The 16,013-nt window shown below is 41.1% G+C and overlaps 1 protein-coding gene across 6 annotated transcripts in view; it reads right to left on the minus strand.

Moving 5' to 3' along the window:
• Window positions 1-16,013, minus strand: part of LOC128691998 (anoctamin-7-like) — a 639,071-nt gene that overhangs the window by 94,726 nt on the left and 528,332 nt on the right. For 4 of the 6 annotated variants that reach the window (XM_070079897.1, XM_070079874.1, XM_070079890.1 and 1 more), the window contains 2 exons: window positions 5,427-5,563; window positions 4,847-4,861 (listed from right to left, as the gene is read on the minus strand). In XM_070079897.1, the coding sequence (XP_069935998.1) occupies window positions 4,847-4,861; window positions 5,427-5,563 (152 nt within the window). The remainder of the gene's footprint in view (window positions 1-4,846; window positions 4,862-5,426; window positions 5,564-16,013) is intronic. The other 2 variants (XM_070079896.1, XM_070079884.1) reach the window with 1 other exon arrangement.

Below are 16,013 nucleotides of genomic sequence, written 5' to 3' on the forward strand. Positions count from 1 at the left end.
CATTCACTTTCATCTACCCTTTCATCCTCACCCCTCACCCTCATCTCCTCACCCTCACCTCCCTCTTCACCTTCACTTTCTCTCTTCCTCTTCTTCCCAGAGACAGAAAGGGTGCTCCACAGTGTGTTGCACCCCGGGGCCTCTCTAGTTCCCTTCCTAGAGAGCCTAGCTCGGTCTCCTATTACACGACTCACAGCCAACTCCCATATTTTTGCTGATTTGGCAGCGAGCATTCCACCAGCGAGGTCACCACACTGTCAAGACACTAAGTTAAGACACAGGGTTAAGACACTGGGTCATGACACTGGTTTAATACATTGCGTCAAGATACTAGGTTAAGGCACATTGAGTCAAGACACTTGGTTAAGACAGTGTATCTAGACGCTGTGTCAAGAAACTGGGCAAGACACTGTGTCAAGACACTGGGTTAAGACAGTGCGTCAAACACTCGGTCAAGACACTGTCAAAATATTGTGTTAAGACACTGTTAAGACACCCGATTTTCAACCTGTGGAGTTCAATACTAGACTTCCTCCAAGACCCAACGTTGTAAAAGTGATTGACCCAATACTGGCTCAGTCTCTCTGAAGCTTGGCTGTTAGCGCAGCGGTTTTGTTTTGCAATTAGCGGACGGAACACGAACCTTCACCTCGTCTTTGTTTTATATGTTCTGAAAGTTCCAGTAGTGGTTAGTCAGTCTTCTCGCGGGGCACAAGGATGTGGAGTTCTGTTGATGCCTAGGCCATGTTGATGTCCCGGGAAATGAACAGGCAGATGCCGAGGCAAAGACTGCTGTAATGAGCTCAGGCTATAGGAGACTTCTGCTTTACAATGACTATTTGGACCACATACAGAAATAAATCATCGGAAAGTGGTAGGTCCGGTGGGCCCTACAGACGAGATGCAAGTATTGATGGTTAGGCAGGACGTGGGTGTTTGGTCCACTTCTTTTAACCGGAATCATCACTGTGAGACGAATCATTATTGAGTGAGGATCGGACACACAGACCTCACTCATGGCCACCACTTTACAGGAGCTCGCCATTCCTCTCTGTGTAGTTTGTTGGCTGCAGATGACTGTGGAACACAGTTCAGCTGTCAGCCTACGGCTTACCGAAAATATTAACAACTGAATCGGATTTTATATGATGTTATTTTTTAAAATTGGTTTGATGGTATTTATTTATGTGGTGTGTTTTTATTCATGCTTGTTGCTTTTCATTCTTTGTTAATTTTATCTTGGTTTTTGTGTCTGTGTTTTTTATTTATTTTTGACAAGAGCCCTTAATCATCTGCAGGAGGAGGAGGAGGAGGAGGAGAATCAGGTGGCGTGAGAGTCACCAGCACCAGAGTGGAGAAACTCTGTAAAGATGTTTAAATACCTTCAGGAACACTAAAAAATGCGACTCCTCACTCGGGGTTTCACGTCCCTTCTTCCCCTCCTTTCTCCCTCCCTCCCTTGCTTCCTCTCACCCTTTTTCACTTACCCTGTCCCTCCACGTCTCTTCCAAGCTCTCATTACCCCTCCATCCCTTTCGTCCCAACTCTATATCAGTTCAGTATGTTTGCTGTTGCTGTATATAATCTCATCCCTCTAGAATCTAGATCAACGTCCTCCTGTGTATGCTTACTATCGGTGAAGTGTTCAGTATAACTACAGTGTAACAGAAGTCACATGGTATACCAATGTCACTCCAATACACAAGTTATACCGAAGTCACTATAATTCACAATATGCGTAGTATACCAAAGTCGCTATTATTCACATGATACACCAGGGTAACTATAATTCACATGTTATGTAAAGGTCACATGTCATACAAAGGTCACATTTGAAATGGTATATCAGGGGTCACCACAATACAGGAAAAAATCTGAACACTACAGTGTATGAAAAATCAGACAACACAATGTATCACTACTGTCTTTTTCAGAAGATAACTCGAATAACACCGGTTATTTAACTAATAAATAACTGGGATAACACTAGTTATTTCGCTGATAAATAACCAGAATAACGCCAGTTATATTTCTAAACAGATAACTAGAATAACAGCAGTTATGTAGCAGGCATCTCCCATCTCGCAAAACACATACACTACTTGGGTTAGGTACACCTACTTCAAAGTTCATCTGCAGTGCCACACTTACAATTGACTTCTAACACCACATATTCTAAGACTCTTTACCAACATTAAATTTTCTAGCACGAATGCTTACCATCTATTTTATTTACACTTGGAAAAGTTAGCTCCACCAGTAAGGGGTGACTTTCTATAACTATCCATCTAAGAAAGACATATAAAAATCTACTTTACGACCAACTGAAAGCTAACTTTTGCTTTCTAGGAACAATTTCTAATCCTAGGTATCTTACCTGTTGTTATATAATATTGATTACACTTAAAATTATACTAGCAGTCATTGTATACACATTAAGAAATGTACAACTCTCAGTGTATATACGTTGAGAAATACACACGCCTCTCAGTGTATATGCACTGAGAAATAAGCTCCTCTGTGTATATACATCGAGAAATAAGTACCTCTGTGTATATACATCGAGAAATAAGCACCTCTGTGTATATACATTGAGAAATAAGCACCTCTGTGTATATACATCGAGAAATAAGCACCTCTGTGTATATACATTGAGAAATAAGCACCTCTGTGTACTTACATTCAGTGATATACAACTCTCAGTGTATAAATGTTAAGTTATACACACCTCTCAGTGTATATACATTCAGTGATACATACCTCTTAGTGTATATACATTGAGGGATGGATTCCTCTTGGTGTATATACGTAAAGAGAGATAAGCCTCTCAGAGTATATACGTTGTGTGTATATTCTATGTATCATTTAAAAAAATCGATATTATAACTCTTTGCGAATTAGTGAAATTATTTATAAAGTTATATTAATTCAAAATTTCAACCTTAATACAATGAAAAAAAATCTTATTAAAAATACGGAAGCTTATAAACATCGAAGTACAACAGTTCTTCACTGGAACTAATTTCTGATTCATTCTAGCACAAAACAAAAAAACAAAAAAAACAAAACAAAAGCCTGCTGGAATTTATCATTTATTTGGTATTTTATGCAATTCTTACTGCACATTGTGAAATAAATTCCAAAAAAGGCACGTGTAAGACAGAGAATTATCCGCTAGTTCCTCTGCTGTAATAAACACGGCTGTTATTGACACCAGGGGAGTACTTATTAAACAAAAGTAAAAATAGGCATGCACTAGGACTACAAACACACAACAGTGCACAGCTCTAGTCTCATGCATCTGAAAAACACAACAAAAAATCATGGATGTCCCACAATACGGCGCTTAATGCGAAACAAGAAGTGAGGAGACCCTAGACTTGTGTCAACCTCCCAGAGACCTTCACCAGCATCAAGGCACCTGCCTCTGAAGGATGTTATTGCTAGGAGACCAACATCAAGGCACCTGCCTCTGAAGGATGTTATTGTTAGGAGACCAACATCAAGGCACCTGCCTCTGAAGGATGTTATTGCTAGGAGACCAACATCAAGGCACCTGCCTCTGAAGGATGTTATTGCTAGGAGACCAACATCAAGGCACCTGCCTCTGAAGGATGTTATTGCTAGGAGACCAACATCAAGGCACCTGCCTCTGAAGGATGTTATTGCTAGGAGACCAACATCAAGGTACCTGCCTCTGAAGGATGTTATTGCTAGGAGACCAACATCAAGGCACCTGCCTCTGAAGGATGTTATTGCTAGGAGACCAACATCAAGGCACCTGCCTCTGAAGGATGTTATTGCTAGGAGACCAACATCAAGGCACCTGCCTCTGAAGGATGTTATTGCTAGGAGACCAACATCAAGGCACCTGCCTCTGAAGGATGTTATTGCTAGATCACTAAAGGTTGCTATCGTCACTTCTATGTGTGTCTAGACTCTAGAGCTCTAGGTTTCTTTTATACTCTTGACTGAGACCAATCCTAGGTATGTCTACGGTCAGTTCTAGTGTCGCCTAGCGCCACATTTTGAGTGTTGTAAACTAAGTCATGCACAAGAACACAAGGAGTTGCAGAGTTTCTTAGAGGGCTGGCATAAGGACCTTCTAAGTATCTAGTAATTCTCCTAAGATTTCACAGCAAAATTTCTTTAATAAACTTGTAACTAAAACTTTTTGACATAGAGTTTCAATTTAGTTCTTTATTTCGGGATTTGTAAGTATTATCCAGAATTACAGAGTAAAAAACATTTTTCCAAAACTACAGATTTTTTTGCAGTTGTAAAAAATGCTGACATAATTGTAAATTACATCATTAATGTAAACAGAAAGTAAAAATTTTTTTCCTCATGATTTAACGTTCATATCAGTTGGGGTCCATAAGCCAGCCTTCTCTCACTCTTTACTAAAACGCAAGCTAATACGATGTGCAAGAGCAGAGGCAGTTTCTTCGATAACGTATGGACGTACTTAAGTTAATGACATCCTTATTGTGAAGCGGCAGCGCCAGCTAGAGACGTCGCGTGGGAATGGTTTATTGCATCACATAAAAGTGTAGTCCCAGAGCTAAATGTCGAAGTTTCTGGTGCAGGAGAGAAAAAGCCATCAGAGTGTCGTCTGAGGCGCCAGTAGACCAATGACTGCTGGAGAGCCCAGCATTAAACTTTTCCAGGCACACACACACAAGACACTGGAAGGGAGACTGTGTCAGAGACCAGCAGAGTCTCTTAACTTTTTTCTCCTCCATGAGTTTTGCAAAACGAGTTTTTGACGAACCTTCTGAAGGTTCCGCCACAAGTTATCAAAGAAACTGTCTTGCCAACGAAAGAAAAAGAAAATGGTGCTCACTTGGTTATGAGTTTTCTAGCGGGAGGAGAAGAGAGGAAAAGAAACTGTGTTAGTTAAGAAGCGGCAGTAACCGACTTCTGATGCTTAAGTCATTTATACTTATTGTACTTTTTATGGGGATCACTTAGCAAATTATGTCTGGCAGAGGTGCTACAAGGATAAGGCTTTATCCGAAGGGGACAACATGATCTCCTTTTAGCATCGTGTTAACTTCCGGAGAGAATTCATATTTTTATTATTTCAGTCGATTGAGCCTTTTTAAAGTTAATGCACGATCATTTTTAAAGCAATACAATGTCTACCTTAATATACAACTGCAAGTGAGCGTGAGTGCGCCAAGCCTACGTTAACACACTACAATGCACTCTGATCTGTGGATGCCGCATGCGGAGTGACGGATATCCCACCTGTGTACTCAAGAATTCCAAAGCTGAGTCGCTGCTGAAGAGAGTGGAAATAATCCACAGATCATTATTTAAAGGCCACCTGGCCAGTATGAAGAGGGTACTCGCTGCCACACTCAACTTAGGAAGTACACAGGTGAGACGCAAGGAGCGCCAGGTGGCCACCATCACCTTACCTGTTGATCTTGGATTTTTTGAAGGCGCAGGTGAAGTAGTCGAGGGGCTTGTTGGGCACGTCCTCAGCCATCAAGTTGGGCAGGTGTATCCGCTCAAGGATGACCTCAGACCAGTTAGTGGAGGGGTTATTGTGAGCCTGCAGGGACGAAACAAAAGTCGAAATTTTAAAGTCAGGTCACTTGTTTACAAAGCTACTATTCGACCCACCTCGAGATTTTTATATCTGCCCGCAGGAGACGCCGAAGGTGTTGTCGTTAAAGCCAAGAAAAGGCGAATGTGCAGTCCACTTCGAGGACTTATAGCAGAGCGATGATAACACGCTGAAATTAATGGATAAAATTCTGTACACCGTTACGCCCAACTCACAGATTCAGACGGACAGAAAGATGCTCAAGGTATTATGACCAGAAAGAGACAGGTGGTCAGTAAGATGGTCACGATGTCTGACCAGAAAGACAGGTGGTCAGCAAGATGACTTCGATGATATGACCAGAAAAAGACAAGAAGTCAGTAAGACGGTCTCGACACTGTGATCAGAGAGAGACAGGTGATCAGTAAGATGGTCACTATGTTATGATCAGAGAGAGACAAGTGGTCAGGAAGATGGTCTCGATGTTATGACCAGAAAAAGACCGGTAGTCAGTAAGATGGTCTTGATGTTGTGATCAGAGAGACAGGTGGTCAGTAAGATGTTCATGAAGTTATGACCAACGAGAGACAGGTGGTCAGTATTATAACCAAAGAGTACGTAGATGTACATGGATGTACATGGAAAAAACAGATGGTAGAGATCTTGGAAGTCTACACCGAAGTTACCTGCTACGTCTACATAGACTAGGAACTATCGTTTATTATGAGTTGAAGATAGAAAAGCAGAAGACTGTCTCCCCACCCTCCAGCCAATGGCAGGCATGCAAATAAAGGGAAAATATTCCATACCATAATTTTAAAATGACCTGGAATTTACAGGGGAGATGGAAATGGATGTAAAACATGGGCTACCATTACATCTGTTACTAATATAACTGCTCGTGTTAATCCACTGTCAGTCTACTTCTGGCTGCCATCACTTCTGCTTTATCTATTGTTATACTATGCACTTGGAAGAAGACACAGATCAGTGTTGGATTATACTAAGTTAATACTTAAAACTGTATAAAATGAACTTATTATATTATTATTATTATTATTATTATTATTATTATTATTATTATTATTATTATTATTATTATATTCTATTATTATTATTATTATATTCTATTATTATTATTATTATTATTATTATTATTATTATTATTATTATAATTATTATTATTATTATTATTATTATTATTATTATATCAGTTGTATTATCATTAGTATTAAAATTATTCTTGCTCTTATTATCATTATTGTTATTAGTTTTTTTGTGCAGAGAACGTCAGTAAATTATCTAAAATCCTACAATATTATCATGATGTACTGTAGGGTTACCTGGAGGTTATTCCAGGGATCAGCGCCCCCGCGGCCCGGTCCATGACCAGGCCTCCCGGTGGATCAGGGCCTGATCAACCAGGCTGTTACTGCTGGCCTCACGCAGTCCAACGTACGAGCCACAGCCCGGCTAATCCGGCACTGACTTTGCCTTCAGTAACAATTTTTGTAGCACAAAAGTAACATACGTTATGTTACACATTACGCTAGCATAATGTAAGACTCTGTGTGATGTGCACATGGCAGCTCTCACCTTGCTTCTGCCTTCACCAGCAAATGCCTAGTTGGCCGCTACGTCAATGGCCTGATGATGCAATAATCAGCGTAGTTGTCATGATCCTCTGCTAACTCAGGTAGAGTCGTCTTTATCTTCGTCAATCCTGATCATTAATACCTTCATATTTCGGAAAAAAAGAAGTCGAGTATCCGTGGCCTGTCTTTGTTTTGTTTGATTCGTTCACAATTGCTAATTTTTGTAGTGTTATTATGCTTCCTTTGCGCCAAAGGGCTGCTCCAGTATTCTGAATTCAGTAGGTGCTAGTTGTTGGTTCTGAAAGCCAGTGTGCTGTTTCTCTATTCACTGCACTCTGTCTCAATCTGCCTAACTGTTGGGTTTAGTAATGGTATTATATTACATCCCTCTGGTGGCGAGGCAGGAAAGGTATCGGTGATTTTAAAAATCCTTTTCCCACACATTCTACTGGAATTTTGTTGTTGTTTTATAAATTCCTGCTTGGTATATACCCAATTACACCAAGACTGGTATTGGTATTCTTGGCCTAGCATGGCAGTAGACCGTGACGTGGTTTCTCAAATGTTTTACATTTAATATCCCACATTTATTATCATGTGTCTTGGGATGCCTCTGGTGTATGGTTATCTTATATGTTGACAAAAAAGCTAGAGATTCTATGGTTTGAAGTGCTGCTTCTCAAGATAAAACCCATCTTAGTAGGAACTAGTTACCGCCCTCCTACCCAGGACCAGTTCTTAGAACACTTTTCCAGAGTCTTGTCCGGACTTCAGAACAATTGTGAGACAATAATACTGGGAGATCTCAATATCTGTTTTCAGCAGTAAAATAACAGGCTATGCAAAAGGTATAAGCAAATTCTAGGTTTAAATAGTTACACCCAACTAATTAATACATCAACCCGGATCACAGTTCTCAGCCACCCTAACTGACCACATACTTTGTAACCGCTCTGAGAACATTAGTCAGTCAGGCGTCATTACCACAGGTCTTAGTGATCATTTCATCATTTACTGCACCAGGAAAATCACTAGGGATAGGATAGGCCTACACAGATCAATAAAAATGAGGACAACTAGAAACTACAGTGAAGAAACACTGGTAAATAGGCTACACAATTGTGACTGGACAGAGATAACAAGTTGCACGGACGTAAACGATGCCTGGGAAAAATTCAAAACAATGTTCACTACCATCCTTGATAATATTGTACTAGTTAAAGAGGTTAGAATTAAACGAAGAACTGAACCCTGGATGACTACTGAGATATTAGATATTATAAAATTCAGAGACCAGATGCTAAAAAGATTTAAAGCAAACAGACAGGATATTGCAGCACTAAATGAATTCCAAAGGGTGAGGAACAGAGTGCAGAGACTTATAAAAGGAGCAAACGCAAGGCACTACTGATCAAAAATTGAAGAGTACAAGAATAACCCCAGAAAGCTCTGGCAACAACTAAAACAGTTGGGGTATAGCCATAAACCAGTAGATAGGTCTAACATAGTACTAAATATCGATAACAAGGTATGCCACGAAACATCTAAGGTGGCAAATTGTTTTATTTCCTACTACAAATCTGTCACATCAACACAAGTAAGTAAACTACCAGCTGCATCAAATACCTTTAACACAGACTCGGACAATTTTAAAACATACCATGCCAATAAAGGGGTAACCCCAAACAGTTGTCAACTAGCAAATGTATCTCATGGCTTCGTTCAAAGAGATCTAAGCAGGTTAAACCCAACTAAGAGCACTGGCCCAGATAACATCCCATCTAAGTTCCAAAAGATGGTGCTTCTGAACTGTCAGTCCCTATTGCTTACATAATAAATTTGTCCATCACCACTAATACGGTACCGGAGGGGTTCAAGGAGGCCAGAGTTGCTTATAACTTCAAGAAAAATAGAAGGTCTGATGTAAGCAACTATAGGCCTGTTAGTATACTCAGTATAATATCTAAAATTCTAGAGAGGGCGGTGTACTCTCAAGTAGTTAAGTACCTTAATGACAACAACATTCTCCATAATTATCAATCTGGTTTTAGAAGATCTTACTCAACCGACACCTCCCTAATTAATCTGATGGATTAAATGAGAACTGAAATGTCGATCGAGAACCTCATAGGTATGGTAACCTTGGACCTTCATAAGGCCTTCGATACTGTCAACCACAATATATTATGTAAGAAACTTCAAGCTATGGGTATAGGTTCCGTAGACTGGTTTAAGTCCTACCTTAGCAACAGGAAATAAATTTTCAAAATCAACAAAACAGAATCAGAATCCCAACTGATAGCATGTGGAGTTCCCCAAGGTAGTATTTTGGGTCCCTTATTATTCCTTTGTTATGTTAATGACGTGTCCATCAGTGTCAATTGCAAACTCCTACTGTATGCGGATGACAGTGCTCTGTTAGTGTCAGGTAAAGACCCACAAGATATTGCTAATGTTTTAACACTGGAACTGGAGTCCTGCAGCAAATGGTTAGTAGACAACAAACTATCATTACACCTCGGGAAAACTGAAGCCATTCTCTTTGGCACGAAACATAAACTGAGAAGGGTAAATAATTTTAACGTTCAGTGTAATGGGGAACCCATCACTTCAGTTTCCTCAGTAAAATATCTGGGAATCCCTTTTGACCCATGTATGTCAGGAGAATTGCTAGGGAACAGTGTGGTAAAGAAAGCGAATGTCAGACTGAAGTTCCTCTATAGACAAGCACTGTGTCTACCTACTGAGGCTCGCAGGACCCTATGTCTAGCCCTTATACAGTGTCATATGGACTACGCTTGCTCTTCATGGTACTCTGCCTTGACAAAAAAAAAACAAAACAAAAAAAAAAAAAAAACTGAAAGATAGACTGCAAATCACCCAGAACAAAACTGTAAGATTCATCCTGGACCTGGGTCCTGGACCTGGGTCCATGAGAACATGTAGGCCGGGATGAATTACAACATTTGGATATGCTGAATGTTGAAGACAGAGTAAAACAACTGAAGCTAAATCATGTTTATAAAATTGCTCACAGTGTCCAGAATATCTTGCTGTCAATTTTGTCAAGGTTGGGAACCAAAGTAACAGTAGCACTAGTGAGAGAGAGAGCACTACTTTGTAGTTCCCACAGTCATAAGCAATAAGGGAATGGAACAGACTGCCTGCATATGTCAAAGCCAGTAATGTATGACCTAGTTCAAGAAGAGTGCCAAAAGGTGCCTAATAAATGTAACAAGAGAAAGGGAGGAGAATGTTTTTTTTATTTATTTAGCTAACACACATGTAATCTTCCCTTATTCCTAGTACATTTTCTTTATAGTGTAATAATAAGATATTATATCCTTTATAAAATAATAATAAGGTAAAAGGACCCCAATAAAAATAAGTCACTTTGCCTGACTTTTTTTTTGGCATGTCCCAGGTACTTTACACATATGCTATTATGATAATCTATATAACTGTATTTGTGTTAACCTGAATAAACGTACTTACATTACACCTTCCCTGAGAAGAGTAAAGCACTGCAACTCTGGAATTTATGATTTTTCTTATAATTATTTTTAAGCCCCCTTGCCGAAACTAAATTTATATGTTAATTTTAAATTATGAAGTAATTAACTCTTTTATTCTTGGCAGTACACAGGCCCGTCATTTTGGTGACTTTATCTCAAATGTTCCAGGTTATTATCGACTCGAAATGCTGTCACAGGCCTTTAATTCTATCTCTGAGAAGACAAAATGGCGTACCGAGTGGGACAACGGATTAACACTGTTTGTATACAGCTGGTACGTGGCACGCTTACTGGAGCAACGATGCATACATTGCTACCTGCTATCATCAGGGACGCCTATGGTGTCCCCAACGAGGAAGTATATGGTGTTGCCTTGAATGGGATGACCAGAGTATTCCTAAAACTGAATCGTACCGGCGTCTACGACAGACTTGTTGAAGAGTATCAGGAGAGGAAGGTGACGGTGAACTCGGCAGTGGACGTCGTTATGCATGACGTATCCAGGTACTATACGTGGGTGAAGGTCAGGAATGTCCCTTTCGAGGCGACGGCGTATAGTATACAGGAGGTATTCAACAACTACGGTAAAGTTCATTCGGCAACTGTGGCATGCAAAGAGTACGTAACCTTTATTCGGCGCATGGACACACCCTCATTTACAGGCTATCTCCCCCAACCAGCGAACCAGGTTGCTAAGAGTTGATGATGGGGCCCCATCGTTCAACTAGTGACCAGGTTCTAGCCAATAAGAAGGTGGGATTGACAATCGCAGAGGTTATGTGGATACCGCTCTCCTGTCTGCCCTTGTCATTCCCATTCTAGAGCTGGTTGAAGCACGGTCTGCTATCTTGTGGCTTCTATTTCTGCCTTGCTTACCGTGGAGTGCACTATATTTATCACTGTACATAGTGTACATATTGCTGTTCTAAATTGGTGAAGGATAATATAAGTCTAAACTTTTTCTACTGTGTTTATTTGCTCCCATTACACCTGGGATAACAGGCCATTTGAAATCCTAGGTTGTAATATGGGTAGCCTGTCCGAGAGCTGGACTTAGAGAAACGGTTGAGCTTAGGGTGAAGCTTGTAGCAGGAACATTGTGTAGCTTGCTGTTTCGCTTCGCTTTACAAATTTTGCGTGTCAGTTGCTTATGATCAGCCTTGCTATTGGGTGATCGTTCAACAGCTCGCTACTAGCTTGTTCAGTGTGCTCGCTTCGCTACGGTCAATCTTGTGTGCAGTCGGCTTTGCTTGTATGCGTATTCTGCAATCGTACTGTGCATAGCTAAGCGTGTTCTGCAAATTAACGTGTTACGTTGGGGTATTCGTACTGTGCATAGCGAATAACTTATGCCACCTAGACGAGTCAGACGCCTGGTGTCGGCATATACTTTGCATAACCTACCTAAATTGTCCCTACAGCGTTGTTGGCAAATTGCTCGTTCCATTGGCATTCCCTATAAACGCACTCTCACAGCTGCGCAACTGCGTTCACTTATTGCTGACATACTTATTGAAGAAGAGATGGCACATCAAACTCCTCCCTCTACGGGAGCTAGGGAAAAAACTCTTATGTTCTCGCATGAGGAAGATGATACACCTACGGAGCAAAATGGTCAGTATGGTGCAGCTGGGTTGTCTCAAGGTGAATCAGCGTCGTTGGCACTTGAGCTGGCAAAAATCACGCTGGAGCAAACTAGGGAACAGAGAGCATTCGCAAGGGAAGAATTTGATAGGGAAAGAGAAAGGAGGCAGTTTTCGCATTCTGTAAACGATTTCAGTTTACAAAAAGCAGTACAGCTTGTTCCCCGCTTCAATGAGGCCGAACCAGAGCAATTTTTCGAAAGCTTCGAAAATCAGGCTCGAGCCTTGAGGTGGCCGGAACAGCACTGGGCAGCGTTGGTTCATACAGCATTATTGGGTAAGGCACAGGAATTTACGTCGGTATTAACTGACGCTGAATTCTCTGATTATCAAGTAGTGAAGACCACAGTGTTGGGAGCATATATATGTATCCCAGCTAAATATCGTAAGACCTTCAAATTGAACAGGCGGCAGCTTGGTCAATCCCTGGTGGACTTTGTGAGACAGCAAACCAAAGCTTTTACCAGCTGGTATAAAGCGAGTGGTGTCTCTAACTTTGAGGAGCTGGTGCAGCTTATTCTGATTGATAACCTGCTGGAGTCTGTGGGACCAGAGGTTCGTGTCTTTCTGCAGGATCGTGACTTAACCACTGCATTGGAGGCGGCCAGGTTGGCTGATACTTTCGAAACGAACCGCTCCTTGTCCGAGCGGTCCCGTCTCTCTTTTCAACAGTCTGGCGTGAGCAGAGATCGACAACATTGGAGAATGAAGTGCCAGCCGGAGGGAGAGCGTCTACGACATCCAACCAAGTCACCTGGTGAGCCACGCTTCTCAACATATGGTCCCCCTGCGGAGAGGCAAACTACTTATGGAGCATCTCGACAACAATATCCAGAGAGGCACCAGCCAGAACGACACCACTTGCAACGTCATCAGGGAGTAAAGGGCAAGCCTGTCGTCTGCTTCAGGTGCAATAAAGTAGGTCACATCAGTTCCAACTGCCCCCAAAAACCTCAACCCATTGGGAAAATCTCTAATATCCCTAGTAACATGTCCCCTAGAGAAGTAGAAAAAGGTATGGCCCCTTATTATTGCGAAAGTCTTATTTCCCTTCAGGAAAACTCAGAACCAACTAAAGTAAATACCTTTAGAGATACTGGAGCATATTGCTCACTTGTCAGAGAAGGAATATTACCCCTTTCAGAGAATACTTCCTTGAATTCCTCAGTTTTATTGGAAGCCTATGGAGGAGCTATATATTCAGTTCCTTTGCATAAAATTTATGTACAGTGCAAATATTACACTGGGTACTTGACTGTAGGTATCTCAAAAGGATTTCCCATGAAAAATGCCATGTTATTACTGGGTAATAACATTACTACTGTTAGTTCGTGTCCTGAACCTATAATGATTAATGCTTCTCCGGTGTTGGCCATAACTCGGGCAACTTCCCAAGGGTTGTCTGGAGAGAATGTTGACCTATCCTTGGACGACTCCGATCTCGGAATAGCCACATTGTTTTACGAGGAAAACTGGCCAGAGCCTCGTAGATCAAGTGAACAGACCCCGATCAAGCCTTCCTATTCCCAGGTTGCAGGATTGCCAGATGTCTCTGTTTCCATGCCCGAGGGACTGTCCTTCCGGGAGGAACAACGAAAGGACCCTTCTTTAAAATTCGCTTTTCAGGCAGCCATGGGTAAATCCTCTTGGGGTCATCCAGTCAAGTATGAAGTTAAAAATGATTATTTGGTTTGCACTGAGACTGGTAAGGAGAAAGAGGGCCGGCAATTATACGACAGGTTAGTGGTTCCAACCAAGTATAGACCTCAGATATTAAATATAGCTCATAATACGTCATCAGGAGGTCACTTAGGAATTACAAAAACCTTGTATAGAATCACAAAAGAATTTTATTGGCCAAAATTAAAGAAAGATGTGAAGAATCATATTAGGTGTTGCCGAGAATGTCAGCAAGTTGGAAAACCTGGACATTCCATTAAACCTGCACCTCTCCAACCCATACCTGCTGATGGAGAACCTTTTGCAGATTTAATTATAGATTGTGTAGGTCCACTACCTAAGTCAAAGTCTGGAAATCAGTATTTATTTACAATTATGGATAAAGTAACCAGATATCCTGAAGCGATCCCAATGCGTAGTATCAATACTAAAGCTATTCTCAAAGCTTTAACAAAATTCATTTCTTGTTTTGGCATTCCTAAAACTATACAAAGTGATCAAGGTACTAACTTCACTGCCAAAGCATTTAGGGAAGTATTAACTAGGTTAGGGATAATTCACAACTTATCCACTGCCTATCACCCTCAGTCCCAAGGCGCCTTGGAAAGATTCCACCAAACATTAAAAACAATGATGAGAAGTTTTTGCATGCACTTTCCGACAGACTGGGATGAATCACTACCTTTGTTGCTGTTCTCAGTACGAGAGACGGTGCAAGAGTCTACAGGGTATAGTCTTTGAGCTGATCTTTGGGCACAATGTACGAGGTCCTCTTCGGGTGCTCAAAGAAGGATGGATGGGAGAAGACGTAAGCTCAGCACTCTACAACCCGTCTTCAAGGTTGCAGGTGGCACGTGAGTTAGCCACGGCTAACCTAAAGATAGCTCAAAGTAAGATGAAACAGAGGTATGACAAAAGTGCACAATTCCGCTCCTTCCATCCAGGAGACAAGGTGTTGGTGCAGGAACCTATACCCGGCCACACCTTGAAAGCTAGATATACGGGACCTATGCAGATTGTAAGTAGATTATCTGATTTAAATTATGTGGTAGCTCCCATTGATAAGACCTCAAAAACAAAAACTTACCACATTAATCAAATCAAGGCCTTTCATACACCAGATAAAGTCCCAGTAATGACTCTGTCCTCTACCTCTGAGGACGACTCTGACTCTTTGCACTCTATCTCTGAAATTAATACTAAACTTTCAAATTCTGTCCTCCTCAAGGATCCTAGCCCGTTAATGGATGGATTATCTGAAATACAAGCAACCAATTTAACTGAGCTTCTACAGTCATATCCTAATATTTTTTCGGATGTGCCGAAAAAATGTACGTTAGGTTACCATGATGTAGATGTGGGAAAATCTAAACCAATTAAACTCTCCCCCTACAGAGCTAATCCTGAAAAGCAAAGGCTACTTCAGCAGGAAGTAGACTTCTTGTTAGAACATGGTTTAGTGGAGGAGTCATCTAGTCCATGGGCTTCACCGTGCATCCTAGTAAAAAAGGCTGATGGAGGGTTTCGTATGTGCACAGACTACCGTAAAGTGAACGAGGTCACAATCACAGATGCTTACCCTCTTCCTCGTCTGGATGACGTAATTGACTTTGTGGGTAAGGCTACTTTTGTGTCCAAATTAGATCTCCTTAAAGGTTACTATCAGGTACCTTTGACAGATAAGGCGAAGGAAATCTCTGCCTTCGTGATTCCAGGAGGTCATTATCAGTATACAGTTACCCCCTTCGGAATGAAAAATTCCCCCTCTTCATTCCAGAAACTCATCCATCAGGCTATTAAAGGACTTGAAGGCACGGCAGCATACCTAGATGATATTGTTGTGGTGTCTGATACTTGGGATCAACACCTACTTAGACTTAAAGATCTGTTTGAGACCTTTAAGAATTCCCAATTAACAGTTAATTTATCTAAATCTTCCTTTGGCCAGGCCACTATCACTTTTCTAGGCCATGAAGTAGGTAGTGGTAATGTTGCACCTAAACTTGCTAAAGTTCTTTCGATT

The sequence above is a fragment of the Cherax quadricarinatus genome, chromosome 6 (assembly GCF_038502225.1).
Source record: "Cherax quadricarinatus isolate ZL_2023a chromosome 6, ASM3850222v1, whole genome shotgun sequence".
Classification (NCBI taxonomy): domain Eukaryota; kingdom Metazoa; phylum Arthropoda; class Malacostraca; order Decapoda; family Parastacidae; genus Cherax; species Cherax quadricarinatus.